This window comes from Ptychodera flava, chromosome 10 (assembly GCF_041260155.1).
Source record: "Ptychodera flava strain L36383 chromosome 10, AS_Pfla_20210202, whole genome shotgun sequence".
Taxonomy (NCBI): Eukaryota; Metazoa; Hemichordata; class Enteropneusta; family Ptychoderidae; genus Ptychodera; species Ptychodera flava.
The window spans coordinates 9,972,140-9,989,680 of record NC_091937.1 but is presented as its reverse complement, the minus strand read 5'-3'; the positions used below and the strand labels follow the sequence as shown (position 1 = coordinate 9,989,680).

General features: G+C 38.3%; 1 protein-coding gene across 1 annotated transcript; it reads left to right on the top strand.

Annotated features, from left to right (window-relative positions):
• The first annotated feature begins 14,269 nt into the window (after positions 1–14,269).
• Positions 14,270–17,508, top strand: LOC139142990 (echinoidin-like). The gene is made up of 5 exons (XM_070713183.1): positions 14,270–14,332; positions 15,210–15,222; positions 16,049–16,451; positions 17,013–17,092; positions 17,390–17,508. The coding sequence occupies exons 1-5, from the start codon at positions 14,270–14,272 to the stop codon at positions 17,425–17,427; spliced, it is 597 nt and encodes a 198-aa protein (XP_070569284.1). The 3' UTR covers positions 17,428–17,508.
• The last annotated feature ends 33 nt before the right edge of the window (positions 17,509–17,541 follow it).

Sequence of the window (17,541 nt, the reverse complement as noted above, 5' to 3'; positions counted from 1 at the left end):
TTACTGAAGGCTCCCTAAGGCTGTCAAAGAGCTATAGTTTACCCAGAGTCACTAAAGGTAAATATACATTCGGCAAGACTCAAACTTCCATTATTTGTGGAAACTGGTGAGGGCGTGTCTAAAGAGTGTCCAAGTCGGCTTGGATTCTATTTGCTGAGGTGACATTCCAATAAGACGAGCCTTCAGAGGATCTTGCAAATTTATCCTCGGATCTGCCTTCACGTGGGATATTAAATTGCTTTCGTTTTATGGCATATACTCTGTGTGTATTGATGTAAAGATAACTGACGACAATGTTTGAAGAGATATTGTGATTAATTACTATTACAACAGGAAAGCCGTGTGGTATAATATTCTGTTAAAAATAATGACGATAGAGTTGATGGTTAACAAAGTATCATTGAAAACGTTCAATCCTTGGTCAGGGCAACAAAGACTCTTCTCTGCTTACTGAATCCTAATCTTCCATGATGTACGTAATGATTATCCAGGGCCAAGATGTCGCCTTTCTGCAGCTGGAAACCAACCCCTACTTCCCATGCGACAGACCGCAAATGCTGCAGTACCTCCTCTTCAAAGGCGCTTCCGTCACCATAGTAACAGTGAAAGGGATATTTGTCGTCTGGGAGATCCAAGTGGGCCATCAGGGGATGGTGTTTAAAGTAGTCTGCATGATGACACTGTATCTGATTACACCAAACCTCTTCTCCTACAAATTGTATTCAGTGAAAAATGTAGTTAGTCAAGTCGGAACTGATTTGGTCCTAAGAATAAACTGCTTCTGCCTTTGATAAAATTGGGCTTTTTTCACAAACGTGACATAAAATCAGCGACTTACGGTTTGATTCAATGCAGAATAAAGCAGTTTGGAAATGATTCTTCTTTTTATTACATGGTTTTATAATTTCTGAAGGGACAAGGTATTCAATGCAGTGAAATTACGGCAGATATGCCCGCTGCATAATTAAAGTTGATAAGACTTCATACAGTACGTGTGTATTGGGTTTATACAATGACACGGACACAAAACCTGTGCAAAAAAATTGTAATATATCTCTCAAGATCAAAGTTACGTTTATAATGACGAGACGCTGTTTCGAATGGTGGATTTCTTCATCTTTATAACATGCGAGATCTAACAAATCTGTACCAATTGGCTTTATCGTTTAATTTATGATCATCTCGGAACATGCGGAAACGTGAACCGATCGAGGGTATCTCCAAGAAGGCCACTAATAAGTATATCCTCATATCAGGCTTGAAATAACATTTTGTATAGTTCAGGTATGTGGAGCAACAATAGTGACAAACCAGTTTTTAAAATACGAGGACTGTATCACTGCTTTACGTCCATAAGAAACACACAAACGAATTATCAAAAAACCGTACTTGTATATTTTGAAAACTCTTTTTCTTGCCCTTCGCGTTGTTTACTTTATATGCTACTTTCAAGGCTTTGCTGCAGTTGTTCAGCAAACAGACATAAATATGGTAGCTACATGTTGATCAAAGAAGTGCCCGCTGTAGCTTCAATTTCATCAAGAAAATGGAACAATAACAGTACCAGATAATAAGAATTTTATCAAATGAATACAAGGTCAAAATAATATGTTGAAATTACCTGTTAAAGGATGCGTCCTAAAAGCTGGAAGTTTATACTTATATACGAGGGTATCATCATCATCATCATCATCAAAATAATGAGTGCTTCCGCGTTCTTCGTTGTATTTTGGAATATCCGCCTTCCTGGTGACTTTGAACATCTAAAAAGAGACAGCTTCAAAGTCAACGCTTATCAATTACATGTAAGATAGTGCACATGAGAAACAAATCTCACCGACCTCATGACAAGAACATACAATTTCCTGTAATTATTTTCGTTTCATGAAATTGATCTTCGGACTTTTTTGGATCGTCTTTGAAAACTATACACACAGGGGACTTTTGCGAAGCTCTCAATAATTTGTTAACGAAGATAGCGATAACATCAGTGCTGGTAATCGTTATTGACTTTGACCGGCACTAAAAATCAATTGATATCTCAGTCAATGACAAATGGCCTTCTCATTCGACAACAATCAATTTGTAATCAGCTCATGTACTGTTGAAAAAAATGAAAACAGCTGAGCAACTTTGGATTTTTAAACAAATATTTTCGACTGTGACCAGCTTGAAAAAGAGTTCCGTGCTCCAGTTCTACAAAACGTGGCATGAACTTGACAAAAACAAGAAAACATAATGTCTTTACTTCAGGATTCGGATAAGTTTAGTTTTCTACGAAAGCGTTTATATCTCACAACACATGTCTTTATGGAAATACGATTTTCTGAAATACAGTCTCCGCCATGTTAGTCAGAATAATTTTTTAAAAGATTGAATAGGAATGGCGTTTCAGGCAAAAGTATTGATTAACATCCTATATTTATCTTAGATCGTCTCTCGATGCGATAGCTATTAACATCTAACATTCTCTAGTCACCTGTTGTCCTTTGAGTACATAACACTATATTAAATGCTGTTGGATATTACATAATGTTGGACCTCTAAAAATCACTAAAGCATGTAAATCTGTATTTTCAAAACCTTTACTATAAATTTCCGGACAATGTGGCTCATCTCGTCACTTATCTAAAATCTTAACCATGGTCTCTCTATAGATCTTAACCTACCTCTTCCCAACCAGTATATATGCCATTTCCTATTCGAGGAATACGTTGTATGTATTGGACGCCGACTTTCCTCAGCTTATTGACAAAATCTTGATCTAGCTTCTTTAAGATTTCTCTACTGTCAGCAATAATGCTTTCTCCTCCATGGCCAGGAAGTGGTGGCACATCACAATAGAAAAATATCTGTGGTTTAAGAAAAGACGTAAAAGTTACAATCCATCCTACTGTAATATATTAAACATTCCTATTTATATCAATGGTCAGTCTTTGACATCATAATTTTGCATGCAATTGATAAATAATGCCTTTTCGGAGATTTTCGTCATTTAAAGATATTAAAAACTGTGATAATCCATTTAAAGTTCCATTAGCTGTATCTTCTTGCAATTTTTCCGTTAGTTTTGATTGAAATGATCACTGGCTCATATTGAATAGCCTGTCAAATAACAGAGAATCGCATATTATTTGGAAACATTACGTGCCCTACAACTAAATAACAGCATTCGGATGTAAACATTTAAGTTCACAGATTGTGACAGTTACCACCTATTTTTCTCTCCTATTAGCATTCAAACTTAAAACAGGGGAACTATTACTCATGCTCAAGAACGAATTGGGTTGTTATTCATTCAATCACAAATCATATGCAGTTTTGCCAAACCACAGAGTAATTGCGAACTAATGCTTTTTAGAGAGTTTCTTCAGCATTTCCCATCTTCTCATGAAGTGGTGTCAACATTACAATCACTCGTTCATGTACCACAAGCTGTATGAATTTCGGTCAGTTCAGTTCGGATGTATGACCTTCACGAAATATGTAAATATGCTTAAAATTGTTTGTCAACCTTTTGATGTAGGATCTTATCATTAGCGTTCATTACATTGCAAATGAGCTTGAATTACTATTTCAGAGCTTCAAATATTCCCAACGATTAAACCTACAGTTATTAATATCAAATTATGGAAATTATTAAGATATTCATATGCGCCGCAAGCAATGAGTATGCAAATTTGTCTAAATTATCCAAAATTCAACATTCATTATTATTATTATTATTATTATTATTATTATTATTATTATTTAATTCTTAACAAACGCACTACACATACGTCTCAGTGCATTGTACATACAATAAAGGACAAAAAAATAGACAAAGTTATCAAATAGTAAAACAACTCGGAATTGACTTAAAAAATGAAATGATGAATTAAAAATTAAAAAATGAGATAAAATATAGTGTCCAGTTAAAACCGATTCCAATAGAATAAAATATAGAATTGAGTAGTCCCTGTAAAAACATAAATGGACCTATGAATAGTACTTAGTAAAAAGATGTGTCTTTAAACCACGTTTAAAACAGTCAATAGTTTGAGCAGTACGAATTTCATGCGGCAAAGAATTCCATAAATCAGGTGCACACACAGAAAAGGCTCTTTGACCGTACGCTTTATTAAACTTCCCTCGTGGTGGCACTAACCGTACGGAGTTCGATGATCGCAGGTCTCTGGATGGGACATACATTTCGGTCAGTTCTTTCAAGTAAAGTGGTGCGATTCCATGAACAACTTTAAAGGTAAGTAGCAAAACTTTAAATATAATGCGAGCCTCTATTGGAAGCCAATGCAGATCAGTTAAAACAGGAGTGATGTGACAAAATCTACGTGTACAGCTAACGAGGCGAGCTGCAGCGTTTTGGACTGATTGGAGACGTGCAAGTTGATCTTTGTGGACACATAGAGGAGACTATTACAATAGTCCAATCGGGAAGTAACAAACGCGTGGATTAATTTCTCTGTGGTTGCTTTATCCAGTAAATTACGTATCTTGCTTATCCTAGATAATGAAAAATAACCATTCCTGCAGATCTGACTTATATGATTTGACATGGAGCCATCACTGCTGAGAGAAACACCTAAATTCTGAACGGAGAGAGAAGGAATGATGTTGATTTCACCTACTCTCAGGCTGGTCAGTGGTATAGTATCTGATTTAAGGCGCGATGAGAAGTGGACGACCTCTGTCTTATTATCGTTGAGAACTAGCAAGTTACATTTCATCCATCCGCGAATTTCGTCGACACATGTCTCAGCATTGACTTTCACGTCATTTGGATTGTTACAGACAACATAGATTTGCGTATCATCCGCATACATCATATAATCAAGATCGTGAGCAATAATTACATCTTCTAGTGGAGCCGTGTACAAGGTAAGGAGGATAGGTCCTAACACTGAACCTTGTGGGACACCAAACTTCATGAATGAATTCGACGATGTTGAAGAGCCCACCTTGACGTGTTGATTACGATTTAACAAATACGACCGGAACCAAGACAAAGCTGTGCCAGTAATGCAAACGAAATTCAAGTCTATGTAGAAGCACCTCGTGATCGATGGTGTCAAATGCGGCAGATAGATCTAGCATGATGAGCAGAACATCCTTTTTCTCATTCAGGGCCAGCATGATGTCATTGTGGACACGCACAAGAGCAGTCTCGGTACTGTGGTTAGCACGATATGCGCTTTGACATTTGGTAAACAAATTAAATTTGCTTAGATGAATGTTTAATTGCGAAGCTACAATCCGCTCAAGGATTTTCGATAAAAATGACAAATTTGATACGGGTCTGTAATTTTTAAGGATGTTCTTGTCAAGATCAGGTTTCTTAAGCAGTGGTCTGATGATGGCCGATTTGAAATGACTGGGAACTATGCCGGTAGAAAGTGACGCATTAAACAAAATGGCCAAGAAAGGTGCGAAAGCATTGATATGATCTTTGATACAGCTTGCCGGCAGTGGGTCAAGGTCGCATGTTTTTGAAGACGCTTGCTTAACCAACGATGTTACTTCATCTGTTGTAACAGAATTAAAGTTAGTAAATGTGTGGATTGGTAGGATGTCATCACGATCAATGCAAGGAGTTTGAGTGCCAAGGCCCTCACGAAGTTTCAACACCTTACATCAAAGAAGTCGATGAATTTTGTAGGAATTTCTGTCACGGGAATGTTACTTGGAAGGACGTTAGAATTGGTTGTTCTAGTGTCAGACAACTCAGCAATGATCTTATATAATCTCTTGGTGTCAGCCTCTTGTATTCGATTCCGATGATAGCTCGCTTTAATCTCATCACAACGACGGAAGTATTCATATCGCTTAGCAGTGAATATTTGAGAATCGATTCGAGTTTTGTGCGGCGCCATTTTCTCTCTAACTGTCGCAGCTGTTTTCTAATGGCAAAAGATCTTCAGAAAACCATGGGACGCGTCTCTTCTCAATCATGACTTTTTCAGAGACTGGGGCAACACTATCCAAAACATCTGTGACACCATCATGGAAAAATTCAGAGAGGCTTTCAACACCGACATTTCGTGGGTAGTTTGCAAGTTTTGTCACAACCTTGTCTTGGAAATCTTCGCCATTGATGGACCGAAAGTTCCGTCGCGTGATTGTGGTCTTTTGGTTTGGTGGTCGCTGTACATTTAAATCAAATTGCACGATGCCATGATCGGAGTTCATGAAGTGTTCAACAGTAACTGAATGTAAAAACTGGTCTGTTGTACGTGTTATGAGTAGATCCAGGTGTTGGCCCATGGCATGAGTAGAGTGTTGAACGTGTTGTTGTAATCCCATCGACTGTAACAGGTTTGATAACTTTACTGTATCAGGTGAGGTCGGATCTTCGAAGTGAATATTAAAGTCCCCTGCTATTATGAGATGACCAGGCGAAGGTATGGCAGTTTCAAGTAAAGTGGAGAACTCCGTGATGAAATCATTTATAGTTGCCTTGTTTTTCGACGATTTAGGAGGTCGGTAGATGGCGATAATATGTAACGACTGACTGGCAGATTTTAGAGTGATGTCCAATGATTCGAAAGAATTAAAGGAACCAGATCTCTTCTCAACAACTTTTAAGTTTGAACGTGCGATCACAGCTACGCCGCCACCTCTCCGTGCAGACCGAGACCTCTGGTGTATTGTATAGCCATGAATTGATGAGTTAAATTCTGCAATGGTGGGATCAGTTTGGCCTTTCAACCACGTCTCAGTGATGACTAAAATATCCAGTTTCTCTTCAACCAAAGTTGTTGCGATGGCGCCTATTTTACTCGTTATTGAGCGAGCATTCCACAGAGCAGATTTCATTTGAACCAGATCTCTTCTCAACAACTTTTAAGTTTGAACGTGCGATCACAGCTACGCCGCCACCTCTCCGTGCAGACCGAGACCTCTGGTGTATTGTATAGCCATGAATTGATGAGTTAAATTCTGCGATGGTGGGATCAGTTTGGCCTTTCAACCATGTCTCAGTGATGACTAAAATATCCAGTTTCTCTTCAACCAAAGTTGTTGCGATGGCGCCTATTTTACTCGTTATTGAGCGAGCATTCCACAGAGCAGATTTCATTTGTAGCTTTTGTAAACACCTGGATACTATTGGAATTTTCACCAAGACTGATTCTCGTTTGGCATCAGCTGGCTGAAAAGTGCGGTGACTAACAAAACTTTGAATGGTCTTTGGTTCATCTTTGACAGTGCTTTGATCGCCTAACTGCCGTAGCACACTTGTTCGAAAACATTCCCTAGACAACCGTCTGGCCCGATGGTAGGTAACAACTGTTTGAATACGATACCTGGGCTTTGGGTGTTTCAGTCCTGCCTTGGACAACATGTATATTTTTTTCGTACAAATATATACCAAAATTAAAAAATTCACAAATTTGGGTCGAAATTCTTCGGATCTATCGGTGGGAGAACGATTATATTACAAACATATACATCCAAACGAAAAGAGCGAGAGCTTTTTTCTAAGGTGTCAGCTATGCCAATGCAATATGGAGAATTTTGCGAGCTACATGTAACATTTCTTATTTTTTCCTCAAGCATACCTACCTTCATCGGTAAGTTCTGAAAGAATGACATTTCACTGTGGAAATCCATTGTATGTTCAGGTGGTTCGTGACTAGCCATGAGAATGTGTTCAGCGACTTTATCTCTAACGTATGTTCCTTCATCATAGTCCATTAATGTGTATCCGACTCCATTCATGAACTTCGAGAAGTCATCGCCATTTTGAAGTGGTAAACCACGGAACAATAGAACTCCACGTGTAACTTGCTTTCAATGATTTTACTGGCATCCTTAGCTAAGTCACCCGAAGACGTCCGATCAGCCACAGCAGGAATATAACTGTAGAGGGCGGGAAAGTTGTCCCTTGGACTTACAACATATTCCGGAAATTTGGTCCGGGACTCAGAGCTCCTGGAAGCCATTTTCGCCCTGCAATTCGGGCTGTTGGTTTGTCGGGTACTTCGACCCGTGATGTATATACGAATGATGGTCTTGTGTTAATGCTCGAACAGAGTCGTACACGTGTCTTCAAAGTTGGAAAGGATCGTTGTCGAACCCTCGTAATGGTAGTCGACCACAAACGCCAAAATAGTAACATCATGAGTGAAAACAAGACAACTCACCACTTGCTATGAATAGACAGTGCAAATGTAAAAATATCAATGTCAGCTTGTGAAAAGGAACATGACCCATAGGCAAACATAGGTCATTGAACCAGTGAATGCCCTAGATATAGAGAAATAACGTTCGAGTGAGTTAAACTGCAGCTCCAAAACAGCAGATGGCGAATTTTAAAGACTGTCATAAAAAGACTGTTATAATAAGACTGTTATAAAAGCTCGAAAACTGTTGTCACCTATATGATACTGTTTTAGTATTGTATTGCCAAAAAGGTATGTCAACGAAAGTTACGTACCAGTAGACAAGTATGTTGACTTTCTTTTAAAAATAGGTCAGCCTTTGTGTCATCGCAACTATTTCTGCTGTGAACTCAATCTAATGACTTTAACTGTGTAGGAGTATTCAGAGCGACTGTGGCGTGGTTTGGTTGGCTTATATTCATTCAGAATTGAAACGACTGGTGTTTATAAAAACCTTTGTTGACAATAACGATACATACACGACTCTAGCTCATTGGTGGCTGTTCAGAACTAATAAGGTGCAAGTTAACATCCGCACGGCAGAAGAGCAATTAAAATCGTAAAAAAGCACCATGAATCATTCTAATGCCTTTACAAAGTATTGAGGTTTGTGTGCCATCTTGCACCAAGTGATTTGGTTTCCGAAGGTTGTATCATCGATTAAGCTAAAAACGAAGGTTACAAGTTTCTTAATTCGAACAAGTGGTAGGAAGTTGTTCGCCAAACCACACGGTATTCTATTTTGGAACAGCTCTATATTGCCTGCTTAAATTTGTGTTTGTCTGTTTCAGTATAATCCATGATGGGAGTGTCCAATTTCGAGGAGCTGTCTTTGTTCTTGTTGATAGAGGAGACGCAGAGAATGCAAAGACTCTGTCTAAAAATCCTTTTAATTTTATTGTTTGAAGTTGTTTTTTTATGGGTTTTTTTATTTAATGTTAGTGTAGTGGTTTACATGGACGAAAGTCTGCAGACAGCCACTTATTGCTAGTAAAAAATAAATAAAAATAAATAAGATCTTATATTTTGTACTTTAATTTTTTAGGGATTGCACAAAATGTCATACAAGTTGTTATTGTAACAGACTTGTTATATATAAAAATATCGTTTTAGTAAGTCCATTTATATTCCTCGAAGGAAATATAACACATTATATTTGGACCAGTTACAAGACGCAGGGACAATCAAATTTTCAGTGAACAGGAATTTTAGGTGGTCATTATGCAACAAATCACCTAATTGTCACTTTCACCCCTCAATATAAGGTGGTTTTGACCTTTGACCTTATCGTTCATGGTATAAAATAAAGCCCGCATCCATATAACCATTCCTAGATATTTAACCTTTATCTGTACCATTCTTTCACTGCATAACCAGCCTAAGAATAATACAATGTGACAACGGTTCCTAACAACCACATTCTGCACCGTTATCATTCCAGACAACGTGAATCCGACAGCTAAATGTAAGATTCTAGTTGTGTGGAAGGGGAGTCTCGGTTCCTGGTCCATGAATAAATAACTTTTGTTCAAGACCTCGCAAGGTTAGACTTAAGTCATTTTGATCTTCCCTTGGTTTGTGTTCTGTTTCTACTGTTTGTTAAACAAAGTGTCTTGTTTTCGGTGCTGAAATATTTCAATATGCCGAGAATTCAACTTGTAAACACAAACTTCGACTGCTAATACAGCCTTCAGGAGTATGTTGCGCAGTGCTATTGTTGACACAATAGATCGAGGGCCTGACTGTAGGTTTCCACGATAACATTGCTTATTATAGATATAACCGGCACGTTTTCTTTGCGAGGTTAGTATTGACTATTGACGACCTTTCCAATTTGTACTAAAGACAGTACCTCAGTGAAAGACTCTCACACAGCTCCTCGATGGCTCAGACCATTCAAAGCGCCCCAGCAGTTGAGCCGAACCGAGTCAACCGAGCTTAATCGAGTTTGCTCCAAGTTCGGCTGCGCGGTCGGTGAGCCTCGCTTGCAAGAAAGACCAATGAAGGCGCATCACCATATGGTTGAGGATAGAGCTGCGAAGCGCACGATGGGCTGCGAGAGAATCCAATAGGTCTCTGCCAATTGAGCCTTCTCTGTGTCTAAATCTAGTATCCTCGACTTTGGAGATCCGTACAATTCTGACTATCAATCTTCACTGCACTGTACCAAAAAAAACGATATATTTTCATTATGGTGTTTAATAATTTTCAAAACATGAGGAACTGGAAAACATGTTGCTTCTCCGATTATGTACCGTCTTGTGCCTTGATAATGACCCTGAGTATAAAAGCAGCTCGACAATGTAAATCCTTGTCCCCATCACCTTCAACAGACCGCCCCCCAAAAGAAACAAGGCAAAACCCCGAAATGATTTAAACATAGTTCCTCTGTGTGTGCGTCAGCAGAGGTAGTTATTTGGAACACTTTGAAACCCACAAAGAGAACATTTGCACAATTTTATGCCATATTCTGCCACTCTTTTTACAACGTTTGTTAAACAAGGAAACAGAGTTTTCAGCGTTTTGCAAAGAGCACATCTGGCAGGTATTTGAGTGAGAGTCATAGCGACACATGCTGTACTGTATTTCGATAGATTACGTTGTAATTCCAGGCGCTTGAAGTTAAAAGAGGAGCTTCGAATATGACATGCTCCCTTCGGCTCACTTGTAAAATCTAATGCATACTCCCTTTGCTTCCCATTGTGTCTGTATTGCCATTTGGAATCGGTGACTCAAAGGCGCACGACATCGTTTCCAGATTATGATGAAACTCTTTCACATAAGCTTCAGGATGAAATCGATGCCTTTCACTGAGACTTCCGGATGTATGTCCGACGTGTGCCATAGGCAGGATGTATGCACTCTTCTCAAAACACACTGTAGATGTTGTTTTCACAAAGGCTACGAGTCCATACGTTTAGGAGCACTTAACGTATGCATGAAGTGTCACGCGCGTCATTTGTTCATTGTGTGCTTTAGTGTGTATATCACGACATAATTGAATGGTAACATTTCAATATTCGAAATGTGTGTGATTGCTTGTCTTTAATTTTAAAAATAGCCTCCACGCTTTTGCTTTTTGTATAGCGTCGCGTGATTTTCAAGCATGTTCACCCTAGGCTGCGCTCCTCGACTCTGTATAGGTTTTCCGTTCCAGACTGCCAACATTGACCAGTAAATTAGCTCCACATTCGCTTCTCCTGATTCATGATGTTAACACGGTTTCAGCTGTACTGTTACTGTGAACGTTTTAAGCACATTGAGATAAAACTGATTAACGTCCCGCGCCTTTATGTAGGAATCTGAGTGCATGTAACTATTGAGGTTATGTCACCAGGCCAGCAGCCCTACATTTTGATGAGTACTAATAAATATTTTGTTTCAATGTCGTTTCATTTGTTATTTGTACTCGGAGACCCTGTTATAAGATATACTCTTTCGCTTGACAATACGACATTAACGAGGGTTGGATGAAAAGTTTTGAGCCTAACTATGATATAAAAAAGGAAACAGTTTCTAACGAGTGAATTGCACTGCTCCGAAACAGAAGACTTTGTTATAAGATATACTCTTTCGCTTGACAATACGACATTAACGAGGGTTGGATGAAAATTTAGAGTCTAACTATGAAGTACCACTGGAAAGAGTTTCTATGCTATTTATTTTTCAATATAGTCCCACTTGCGGTCCGCACACTTCTGCCAGCGGTGCTGCAGGGCTTGGATGCCTTCTTTGTTGAAGGTTTCATCTTAGTCGACAAAAAGTCCTGAACGGTGAATATGACGTCATCATCATCGTCAAAATACTTTCCAGCTAACTGTTTCTTCATGTTGGGGAAGAGATGAAGGACTGAGGGTGCTAGGTCAGTAGAGTACGGCGGGTGTGGAACGAGTTTGAAGCCGCAGTTACGCACTGTTGCCATGATAATGACTGACTTGTGGGGTGGAGCATTGCCCTAATAGAACAAGACACCTTTTTTCAACTTTGCCCATCTTTTTGATAGCCTCCTAAGTCTTGTATCAGCAGTCAAATACACAGCGAATTGAAAATAAACCAGCCAGTTAGTCATCTGAAATAAATACAAACGAGGCTTCATTGATCTGGCATCGCTCCTTCTCAGTTAGGTTCAAAACTTTTCAACCAACCCTCACATGGGTGTAATATGCACTGTATGTAGTGTACACATGTAAATGCTGAATTGAAAAGCTAAATACGGTTTATCTCATTACACCATGTGAATATTCAAAAATTTAATTAATCGCTTAGCCATTATGGCTTGCCTACGTGTACGACATTCGGACTGTCAATTAACGCTCGCATTTGACTAGGCAAAAGAGGAAGGGATTAGGGCAAATTTCATTGTTCATTTCATCCTCAAAGCAGTTGTACACGGATAACCTGCTGCTTTTGTGGTAAATTCAGACCTCTGTAGATTTGGGTTTATGTAAATTGTTGTATTTTGTGATTTCAATTTTTTATAAATGTCGTTATAAGTTTTCTGTTGGATTGTTGTTTGATAAGTTGTAAGATGAGGAATTTGTATAGGGGATTCACACCTGTTTCAGTCACAAAACCCTGTGTAGACTCCACCTTTCAGTTGTTTACTTTTGAAAAAGCTTAAAGCCACTATAGCTTCGAATTTCATGCATGATTTTCGAATTTCATGCATTATTTTTCAAAAGCTGATTTAAATGTGTTAATTGAATGACTCGTGCAGAAGTATCACTGCTCGTTGATTCGGACCAGTCCTACACGTTTTAATAGGTTAAAAAATAAACAGGTGGCACACTCTTAAAAAGGCGCTCAACGGAAAAGTGCAGAGACTGCAGTATTTCGTGCGCATACACCTCATGATCATACCAGAAAGAAGCATGATGTCATTCACTTGAATGCACAGCACACGATGGCTGACATGTTGTTGTAATCTGTATTTTCTCTTTCTCGTGATTAGTTTTTGAAAATGGCGGGTAATCTAAAATAATGTTAAAGCGTTTGAATTTACATGCCACTTTCAACAATTAGGACAGCGATATACACTTTTTTCAGTCTTTAATCAGTCTTGTCGAAAGAAACTTTTTGAAAACAGAATATATTGTGATCGGTTTATTGAACATTCTCAGCTACTGTGGCTTTAATATTCCAATGTTATCTGCCAATTTTCAAAATCAATACTTTAATTGAAACTCTCTATCGACGTTGATTGCGAAAAATATGATAAAGCTTGGTTAATGCATCTTTCAACACAACATAGAGGTGGAGCATACATTTTATTTGAAATAAAAGTAATTTATTTTACAGACTTTGGCAAGGAGGAAATATGTCAGGAAGGATTTGACAAAAGTTAATGATAATTATATACATTAATTATTCAAAGATGATGCAGGGACAATTATTTGGCAGTTATATGTCAGCCAATTACGAATTTTATGTAACTTTTTATCAACGGTGAGAGTACCGCATCAGCTTTGATGAAATTTTAGTACAGATATTGCTAGTAACAAAATATTCGTTAAGCGAAGGCTCCATTAAGCGCAAACGAGAGATAAGTTTTATTTCGATGCACGCTCCGAATTTGACTTTGTCTCAGGGAATGGCTGTGCCAATTTAGTTGATGATGTTGATCATAGTGTCGCATACTTAAAATATAAGAGCGCAGGTAACATGTTATTAAGAATGAGAGTATTCAAATGTTTATATTTTGTTGAATGGTGGAATTTGATATTTTCCCTCAGCTTCACTCCATCAAATCTGTTTGGAGAAAGTTGACGCGCTAGGTTTAGAAAAAATATGGAACACATCCAACTGGCCGGACATAAAATACCAATCAGCTGTCAGTTATATTAGTTTCGTTGTGAATGTGGTAGTTTTGCATTCAGATGTGAAGATGCTCATCCTACAAAAAACTCAACCGCCTGGTATAAAGATCCGACATCACGACAAAATATGAAAATTATGGTAACAAAGAATAGGTACCATCTGGTTACGTCACGATACATAGTATGTCCGGTTTAATGTCTTCTTCTCCAACGGTTCAATCAATGTGTCTTTGTTTCTGATACGATGAAAGGCAGCACTCCATGAATGCAAGAGATCTATAAATAAGCGCAGGCATGTCGCTTGATCAGTCCAATTTGCGCCGCGAAGACCTGATAATCAAGAAACCTACAATATTGGTAAGTGGCAAGAAATCTACTATTTAATTTCTACTTTCAATCATTTCGTATATTTCATATTTTTGGTAGTATTGTCGTTCCTGCCATGGTCTGTCAAAGAGTCAGATAGATCTCATCGGACTACGCTTATGTATCGTAAGATTTTATGACATTCCGGCATCACAATTTATGTTTCTGTCGTTCAACAATTCTCAAATTAAGGTTTGTCTATGAATACAAGTTACAAAACGCCACCTTTTTCCGATTTGTAAACCACATTAATAATCGTCTTCGAGTAGATCGAAATACATCCTTTGTGATTGTTCTCTCAGATCGGGACGTTCAGCGTAAAACTTCGGGATGGTACGTCAACTAGTTTAGTTCAGGTTATTTTTCCTGTTCCCAGAAATAGTTTTGCAAGTCGGGCCCTGTACCTTGAATGCACATCTACGATAAATTTTACGAAGTTAAACGTGCAAACTATGTTACATTGAAACCTTTCTTGCCAAACACCCCTCATTATAACAAATAATTCCCTCATATTTCAGAAAAAGTATCCAAAAATGGATCTCAAAATTGTTCTGCTCTTCGGATGTATCTCCATGGCATACGCTTCGGACGACGTAAGTTATGTCTACTGTGCATTTAATATTCATGAAAAGTAGTCTAACAGTTTTATATAGGTGGAAGCCCAAAAATGAAGAAAATTGCCAGGATTCATGCTACTTTATTTCTACCAGTATCTACAATAATGTTCTGTCATTTTTATATTTTTATAGCGTTGGCTCGTATCCATAATTCGTTGATGTAAGACATTTCTTCCTTTCTTCCTTTTCTATCCCTCTTCAATATATTTTACTATTTTCTTTCGATGTGGACATTGACGTTTGCTATACAGTACGAATTAGCAGGTAAGCCGTCTGGCCTTTATCTTTTTGTCTGGAAAAGACATATGCAGTCGGTTGGACACTCACACCTCTTACAATCGTTTTCATTTTGAACATTTGCAAGGTCGTATCTTGTTGGTACAATTGTACCATACAACGATATATCTTCTTCAACATAATTTTGTAGATGTTATTTCAAGATAACGAGGCTAATGAGAACAATTGTAACACATCTCGTTCAAACTCTCTGTCATTATTCGTTGGTTTATGGTCACTTGCTATGCATCGTTTTAAATGGGATAAAAGCTTAGACCAAGTTACTGATTAACAGCTTTCAAATCTGTAACCGGTTGACAATTTGGAACAACTGTTGACAGGGGAGATTTGAAAGCGCCGTCCACGCATGCTCAAGTTCTAGAACGCGTAAAAGAGATGGCTGTGTCGTATGCGACCAAGGCGTTTTATGATAGCTGAGGAAAGTCTCGATTTTTCGGTAAGGAAATTGAACGAGCTGTGTTACAACATACGTATTGACGGGCTGTATTCTGGTAACTGGCATACATTTCAGTCAGTTCAGGCAAGATAGCCTGTTTCCTGCGACCTGAGACGTCATGAAACTGATCTGACTGTCTTGGGCAAATCCAGATGCAGGCGAGAGTGAACACAAACATATGTTATTTAATGGCCAGTCAATGTGTATACGCTTTATCACAGAGGTAGAGTCAAACGTTATTTTTCATCAGTGAGAAAAAAATCAATTCAGTCCTGAGGGAGGTGAAAATTTAAAATTCGAATACGGCAACGAGGTGTGAGAACGTGATAAACATATTTCATCGAATATCTTTACTAGGGTCGTTCACGGTAAACATCGATGATGGTGACTGTATGTGCATGGTGTACGAGTTCTACTGCCAGCAACCCGACAATGTCGACCACTATAACATGGACGCCAGGCAATTCTGCAGACAACGGAAGATAGAGCCGCGGGGCCCCAACGGTCAGCTAGCAATACTGCGAACCCCGGAAATAGATGATATGGTGCGTCTGTACATCTTGTACCATGGCCTGGACCAACCGGACTGCATAACTAAATACGGTTTTTGGATCGGACTGTCGGATCGGGTAACTGAGGGAGAATACGTCTGGAGTGATGGTGACAGTCTCTGTCCTTCCGATTTCACCAACTATGCTCCTGACGAGCCTAACAACGACCAAAACCTGCATGGTGCTGGACAGGACTGTACTCAATTATGGTGAGGGAAAATTTTGTTTGGTTTTAATCATATGAAGTAGTATTTTTGCACATGGCAAGTTTTCAGCTTGTTGGCCAAAGACTCAGGATCTGGATAAATACAACATTCATAAGTAATCTGTGATTACCTCAAACATTCCTAGCATAAAAAGTAGTATCAAGCTTGTGTATAGCATGCACAAGTAAGGATAAACAGAAATAATATTTGCTACCATACCATGTTTCTAATGCATTCATTTTCGCACATGGTGTCAACCTAAGTCTTAGTTTCATTGCTTTCTGCCGAAGACTGGCCTATTTTATAGACACCTCGAAACAAAAAATAGGTGGCCTAAATTTAATAATATTATTTTCCCTAAATTAGTGTAACATTACATTATGGATTCTTATCAGATGAGGCGAAAAGACATAGACATACTGATAATAATAATCTTCAGTATTCTGCGTGAAACTACTCAGATGCATTCAAATGAGATAAGAACTGAGAGATAGTTGTGTAACATATCTCATTTGCTTTATATGTACCTGGCACTAATGGAAAAAAGTATTCTCTTGACTACAGGTTCAGATTCGGATACCATGGCATGTGGGATGACGAGTACTGCAACCAACGACCAAAGGGCATCGTGTGTGAAGTACCAGGTAAGATTGTCATAAAAGAAATGAAGTCATATGTAATCGAAGTGAAAACCTTTTGTTTTTTGTATTGTAAGCCACGCAAGAGTTTTAAATTAGTTGAAATTCCGACACAGACTACCAGCACAATACAAAGTTCTGTAAAGCATTCTCAACTTTAGAGAAAGTGTTCTTTCAAACATTGAAAGTATATCAGTAAGTTACAGAAGATAGTGGTCTTGTAGGATTTTTTGCCAGCCTTTCTACTGTTGCAAGTTTTGTTATGGGATATGTAAACTAATATTCTTTTTAACCTGATTTCAGATCCTTTCTGTCACTCCCAGAATGCGATTCGTCGCTGAAATATGTTCGAGACTGTCCGAAGACATAAGCAAGAATTGGATGACTTTAAATGATTAGAATTAACATTACTCAAAGAGTAGAATAGATTGATTGATAAATAAATACTTATAACT